Source organism: Chanos chanos, chromosome 16 (assembly GCF_902362185.1).
Source record: "Chanos chanos chromosome 16, fChaCha1.1, whole genome shotgun sequence".
Classification (NCBI taxonomy): domain Eukaryota; kingdom Metazoa; phylum Chordata; class Actinopteri; order Gonorynchiformes; family Chanidae; genus Chanos; species Chanos chanos.
The window spans coordinates 13,271,193-13,278,106 of record NC_044510.1 but is presented as its reverse complement, the minus strand read 5'-3'; the positions used below and the strand labels follow the sequence as shown (position 1 = coordinate 13,278,106).

Below are 6,914 nucleotides of genomic sequence, written 5' to 3'. Positions count from 1 at the left end.
AATTATGAAATATTTATCTGGGTATGTATGCACTGATATCACCGTAACCAGATTTTTTACATTTTTGTCTGTCGATCTGGTAGTTAAACCCTATCATATTCAATACAGTGACCCATCACTTTTGTCAAAACAAACTGCGCTCATTGGCTGCCGTGGCTGAGTGGGCGGGTTAAGACGGCCCTCCGATTTCTCCAAATTTGCTGAACTGTACCAGTGAAGGATTGGGAAAGAGGGGTTTCCTGTGTTGTTGCTGAGCTATAGAGTTTTCGTCTAGGCTTGCAAAGTGTGTCGGCAGTGTCATCTTTTCCGTCTGATTTGATGTCTTAATCAGTTGCTCTATTCCACTACATGCTCTAGACTACATTTGGAAGTAGCTAGCCAGCCAGTCTCAAAAAAATGTCCGAAGCTACGGTAGCCGACACTCGTCGGTTAAACGCAAAACCTCAGGACCTCACGGATGCATACGGTCCCCCCAGTAATTTTCTTGAAATAGACGTGTACGACCCTCAGACTGTTGGAGTCGGGCGAAACCGCTTTACTACATACGAAGTGCGAATGAAGGTGGGTTTCTTCGGGATGTAGTGGCGATTAATCACACTGCGGGCAGCAGACTCAAATCGAGATCCAGGATCTCGCTCTGGCCTTTAGCCAGGGTAGCAGGTTAGCTCGCTTCGTTAACTTAGCCATTTAGAACTGTACAGATTTCGTGGGCTTTAATAAGGGCTTTACTTGTAGTATTACGTTATCAACGTGTAACTTCCGGGCCTTATGTCAGATGGAACTAAATTTTCTTTTCTCATATTTTAAGTTTTGTTAGATTCTTTGACTGGTCGTGGTCGCAGTCTAGATCTTTCTAGTAATGGCTTAGCTAGCGTTTGGTTTGCTACGGAGAAGAACTGCCGTTCTCTCGTCCTGAATATTATAAGTTGTTACAACAGGACAGTCTCAAAATTTAGACAGCGACAACAATAAAATACGCGAACATTTCTTTACCATTCCTCTACATGATTAATATTAGTAATACCTAGTATGTGGGCTTCCGAAGCATGCTAACGCTTGGAGGTGAGTTAGCTCGTTCTTATGACTTATCACGTTTGGTGTTCATTTGTAACAGTATTCTAGCTCTGTTCAGCAAATGTCACCCTGCATTTTTGCTTTTATACCATCAGACTTCCCTTACCAAGTCGCCTGAGAGTTGCTTGTAACATTTTTTTTTGTATTCTCTCTATCTCATTGTGTTTTTAATATCTTTAGACAAACCTCCCCATTTTCAAGCTAAAGGAGTCGTGTGTACGTAGAAGGTACAGTGACTTCGAGTGGCTGAAAAATGAACTCGAGAGAGACAGTAAGGTAGGTAGACAAGCGGGCCACAGGATGTCTGCATTTGTCTGAGCCCTGACGTGACTCCATACCCCCACAGTGGGGCTTGTTGTTTTGACTCACTATTCCTAAGTAATAACCATTAGAAGAAATGCTGAGGTTACCCCCCCCCCCCCCCCCCCTTCCTTCGTTGAAAATCTCCACGGGTTTCTCTTCTTTTAAAGCATGTATACGCTGCTTTTCAAGCTGAAATTTTTTTGCTGAAAGTTGTTTTCAATTGTTAAATGTTTCTCAGATTGTTGTACCCCCTTTGCCTGGGAAGGCTCTGAAGAGGCAGCTACCCTTCCGTGGAGATGAAGGGATATTTGAGGAATCCTTCATCGAGGAGAGACGAGTTGGGCTTGAACAATTTATTAACAGGTCAGCAGAAAAAGACACTCCTCTCGGGTTCCCTGCATTAGACATACTATTCAGAGTGTGCCATCGTACCGTGTGCCTTATCATTGGATGAGATTCACTCCCTGTAATATTCAGCTTGATTTGCGGCTTTGCTGCAACCAGTGGAATGCATGTAACCCAAAAGCAAATCATTTTTAGCTTCCATGGCCATCGGCCCACCTTAAATTATTGCCTGTAAGTTGTAAAAAGCCAGATGATCTAGGATGTGGTTATGTAAAGAACACTTTCTGCCATTTCAAGAGAGACCTAGCATATTCTATCACGGGTGTGCGCTTCAGATTAAACCGTGATTGTTGATCAAAGACGCCATCTTGTTACCCGAAGACTGCAAGAGGCTGTAAAGACACTGCAGTAAATTCATTTGGTTTCAGGTTTTTTTGTTTTTTGTTTTTGTTTTTTTTTACGGTATAAACACCTTCAGAGTTTGTTTGATGGAATTATGTCACATTCACACACAACTCTTTTTAATTGGCCCTCTTCTTGTTCCGCTGCCCAGAATCGCCGGTCATCCACTGGCCCAGAACGAACGCTGCCTTCACATGTTCCTACAGGAGGAAACCATTGACCGAAACTACATTCCTGGAAAAGTACGACAGTAGGGATTGGAAGTGGGTGGCTGGGGGGGGGGGGGGGGGGGGGGGGGTTGTTTCTGACCTGGGATGGGGTTTTTTTGGGGGATGGGCATGGCTCTGTCTTTCTGCTGGTCTTAATCTCTTAGTGTCAAGCTCAACTGAATATAGTGCAGAATGACCTTTTTTTTTTGTTTGTTTGTTTTTTTAACACCCATTTCATCAAAATGCATTTTGAGCCGTGCAGGACGGAAATTATATTTGTTTGTTATGATTCGTCTGAGAGCTTGCTGCCGCGTAAACACAAACGCACACACACTCATAGACACTGCATATTGTTTTATATCTGTACTTATGCTTGTAAAAGAGTGAGAGTGAGTGTGTGTGTGTTAATTATATGATCACACATTAAATATGTAGCACTAATGAAATGATTAGGGTCGGCTCTTAACGCTCGTCTTTTCGGGGACGTAAAAGAATCAAGTCAGGTTTCAAACAAAATGAAATATTGGCATAACCGTCATGACTTCACTCTTATCGTGTCACATCACATAGTGTCTCGAGTCAGGCCACCAGTTTCCTCTATGGCGTCTCTCGTGTTTCATTTGAAATCAATGCCGGATTACCAACGGTAAAGCGTCACACTTTTGGTCTCATTTTTCAGTCGGTTACAGATTTGAATTCTCAGAAGTACTGTTCTACTTTGATTTCAGCATGCAGCGGTAACACAGTCCTAGGAAACAAAACCAGATGTACGGATGTAGTACATTAAAACATGTTCTACTATGCATACAGAACATATCTGACATATCTTGGGTATATATATATATATATATATATATATATATATATAAAATCAAGCTCACACTATGTGTTCTCCACATGTAATTGTTGCTCATGTATTAAATACTTTGAGAATTTGAAAGGAGGCCTATAAACTATTTCAAGAACACACTGTCAAATAGTGGCATATTGGGAGAGTGAGAGTTTTGTCCTCTGTACAAGACAATGGGTCCTGACCTGCAACAGACTTGCGTCACAGGGAGGAGCTCTCACCTAAATCAACAGGTTTTTATACAGGTTTATTAATCCGTAATACAGATTCATACACAACCTCCATCCCGGCCCCGTCACCAGGATGATATGTGCCAATTTTGTAAAGTTTTTTTTTTCCTGCCAAAGTCATGTCGTTTCCATCCAAAATGACTCAGTATTTAATGTGCTTTTTCCTCTTTGGGTGAATGTATGCCTGTGTCAATTAATAAAATCGGACCCAAAAAAAAAAAAAAAAGTATTGCAATTGTGATTGGTTGATCTGCTGATTATGTTTGCGAAGAAAATTCTTGAGTTTGTTCCCTTATCATATTTGTTCTCTCTCTCTATAGGTATGATTGAAGTAAGTTTTCTTTTTGTTTCATCTCCTTTTAATTATTTTTGTTTTGTCAGTATTAAGATGTATGGAGGACACCCCCGCCTTGCTTGCATGTACTAATACTATTAAATATTAGAGACGAGGGGAAGAACCTACTGACACTCCAAACATCCGTCGTAATTTTGGTTGGTTTCTGTTTGCTTTTGCTGGTCTGTCTCTCCGTCTCTCGTCTTGGCTTGAGTGTGCCGCCGTCGTGTCGTTAACACGCAGTGGAATCAGTACTAACTTTGCTAGGTTGCATGACATTATGTCACGTCCCACGGTGCATTGTGGTGTTTTTTTTCAACCTCATGTAGCTCTCCGTACGAGAGAACATTGGCTTAGAAACATTTCGTCTCCTCCGGCTGCTATGTCGTCATCGTCGTCATCATCACCACCATCGTCTATACTGGCTTGGTCAGTGTCGCCCCGATGAACAGTAAAACGAGGAGTGTGCCGTGAGCTTTGTTAATGAATTACTGTACTTTTAACACGATTTCTGACACAAAGACACAGCCACTGACTAGATTTGGATGGCACAGAAATACAATCTTATTTGATTATAGTAATAACAGTGTATCCACTCAATTTTATAAGTTGAAATAAGATATGATCCAGTCAGGTTACCTTAGATCGTTTTGGATCATTTGTTCTGGGCCTAAGACCGTTGATGATGATGATGATGATTATGATGATGATTACTCCTTTGGGGATGAGGGGGAGAATAGACCAATGTGCAGGACCTCCACTGTATAGCACTGTATTAAAAAATGAACAGTTGTAGTCAGCTGGGAATTTTTTTATTTTTTTTTAATTGCTCCCATGTTTAATTTTTGGGGGGGGGGGGGGTTGTTTTTTTTCCAAATTCTGCCCACACATTTTAAAATGCACTGACCAATTCCAAAGACCCGCCTTCACAGGCTGATTGATTTGGATGTGCTCCTATCATTTTGTGTCGGAGCTGAAAGCGGGTCTGGTATTTTAAAATGAAATGATTGCATCCTGTCAGTCTGTGCCATTTTCATTCCCCAGTGATCTCCGCTGTCGACCGCGCCGCCCGTCCCCAGGCCAGGACACATCGCTTTTATTACTCCATTCCGGTAAAATCACAGAAAAAAAAGCAAAAAAAAAAAAAAAAAAACAGCCCTTCATCACTGAACTGGACCAGCCTCTCTGCCTGTCTGTCTCTCTTTCTCTCTCTCTCTCTTACACACACACACACACTTATCCTATATATATATATGTGTGTATTCAGGTTGTGCCATCTCACCTCAGGTCCTCTCAGTGCTTGAGAGGAGAATGAAAGTGAGAAAGTAGTTTTGTATTGTTCATGTTCCAGTTGATCCAGTTTGGCCCTTCATTTGAATGATGATGTGTCCTAAGCACCGCCCAACGTGGTACATCACAATGAGTCCTAAACTGACACCCCTCAGCATACCAAACATGTCCAGATTCGCCCCGAGCGTAGAAATTCTCTGAATGAATGTCACACATTGACACACAGAAATTCTCTGAATGAATGTCACACATTGATGCCATCTTATCCACTTAAGAAATTCCCAGTAAGACAGTGACATAGCTTTTACTGTTACTTTAAAAATGTTTTTTTTTTTTTTTAATTTACTGTGAGCTGTGTACATATGTGTGTCAGTCAAGTTTAACCAAATGACTAAATGTAGCAGCGACAAAGAGTGGATGAAAAGAGAGAAACCCAGACCAACCCAACATAATAATAAAAAAAAAAAAAAACTAAAAAGAGACTGTCTTCCGGAAACATAACATTCCATGTTTCATTTATTTGAACATATTTTCTATCAAAGCTTTTGCTATATGATTTTACATTGTTTTTCCTATCAGTTCCTTTTTCTTATGTATCTGGTAAAATTACCTGCATATGTATTGATTGATTTTTTTTGTTGTTTTTTTTTGTATGGGAAGTCCACATTATTATATAAAGTCAGAGAAAAAAAAGCTTTCGTATTCTATCACTGTGAAAACAAATGGAGGCTCCTCTACTTTCCTGAGAAATGAAAAGCCACGCTCTACCCATATGTTTGTAAGCCTATAAAAATATATTGTACGTGCTGATTTATTTGTTTATTTGTTTGTTTTTATGATTTACACATTTAAGACTGTATACTCTGAAGCTATAAAAGTGTACGAGTCTATGATTTTCATACAGACTTCTGTCATTTTAATCCACCAATAAAACTGTCCCCGCCTGCTCTATGTTCATGGCCTCTCGAAGTGATTGAGTAATTATTTAAAAGGAAAACAAAAACACTGTCTTTGCAAACTGCCCTTCCAGTCATGCTAACGGTAACCGTTTATGTTTCTTGCCGTTCTCGTACATCACTCCCGACTTTTTGCCCGACTGACGCGTACGTAACCACTAGAGGGCGCAGTATGCTTGAAATCTGATTAACATGATGGCACGATTTATCAGTCTATTCGCTAAGGAAAGTCCATAGTTTAGGGCCTGCGTGATGCAACTGTGGTGCATTCTTACAGTGTAACGGACTTGACAGTAAAACATAGGCCTGTTCTGAGGGAAGTGACTCATTTGACTGCCACCACACGCAAGTGTCCCTCGCTTGGTTTTCTTCAAACGGTGTGGATTACAAGGGAGAGGAGAGAACGACAAGCCAGAGGCTTAAAACACTGTCTAAAATTAGTCCGTCTCTCGTGAGCTTTGACTTAAACTGAACCTTTAATTAAAGATTGGACAAGGATGCCCCCCCCCCTCCCCAATCTGAGCGCACCCAGGGTTTCATCGGAGGTATTAGGAGAGTGAAAGGATTACTGCATTACTATTTAGCACCCCGACAGTCAGGTGCCACAAGATAAACCAAAAGTAGCCAACTTCCAAGAATTAAGTGTCTGTGTTACTTTCTCTGGCTTCACTCTGTTTATCAATTTAGAGCCAATTTTACTCTATTTCTGTGTGGAACAATGCCATCCTTCAAGGCAAGTATTTTAGTTTTGTACGCTTTTCCAAATTTTATTCGTTTTATTTCACGTAACTGTTAATATATGAATAAATCTTCAGTTGTTTAAGCGTATCGACAGTGTTGTGCAGCAAAGAGAACATTGCGAGATGCCACACTGAAAGCAAACGTTACTAATTCGTAACAAAGTATAAAGTGTGTGATACC

General features: G+C 40.7%; 1 protein-coding gene across 4 annotated transcripts; it reads left to right on the top strand.

Moving 5' to 3' along the window:
• The first annotated feature begins 232 nt into the window (after nucleotides 1-232).
• snx12 (sorting nexin 12) lies at nucleotides 233-5,970 on the top strand. 4 transcript variants are annotated; one of them, XM_030793767.1, is made up of 6 exons: nucleotides 233-561; nucleotides 1,255-1,350; nucleotides 1,616-1,740; nucleotides 2,276-2,366; nucleotides 3,734-3,744; nucleotides 4,792-5,970. In XM_030793767.1, the coding sequence occupies exons 1-5, from the start codon at nucleotides 397-399 to the stop codon at nucleotides 3,737-3,739; spliced, it is 483 nt and encodes a 160-aa protein (XP_030649627.1). In that variant the 5' UTR covers nucleotides 233-396; the 3' UTR covers nucleotides 3,740-3,744; nucleotides 4,792-5,970. The 4 variants fall into 4 exon arrangements, with proteins under 4 accessions (XP_030649627.1, XP_030649628.1, XP_030649629.1 ...); XM_030793768.1 differs by lacking the exons at nucleotides 3,734-3,744; nucleotides 4,792-5,970 and having other exon boundaries at nucleotides 233-549; nucleotides 2,276-2,378; XM_030793769.1 differs by lacking the exons at nucleotides 3,734-3,744; nucleotides 4,792-5,970 and having other exon boundaries at nucleotides 1,282-1,350; nucleotides 2,276-2,378.
• The last annotated feature ends 944 nt before the right edge of the window (nucleotides 5,971-6,914 follow it).

What these genes read in the sequence shown, in the direction of transcription:
- snx12 (XM_030793766.1), top strand. Translation starts at nt 397, where the DNA reads ATGTCCGAAGCTACGGTAGCCGACACTCGTCGGTTAAACGCAAAACCT. An exon ending in CATACGAAGTGCGAATGAAG is followed by an intron (nt 562 to 1,254) that starts GTGGGTTTCTTC and finishes TAATATCTTTAG; the next exon opens with ACAAACCTCCCCATTTTCAA. An exon ending in CTTGAACAATTTATTAACAG is followed by an intron (nt 1,741 to 2,275) that starts GTCAGCAGAAAA and finishes TCCGCTGCCCAG; the next exon opens with AATCGCCGGTCATCCACTGG.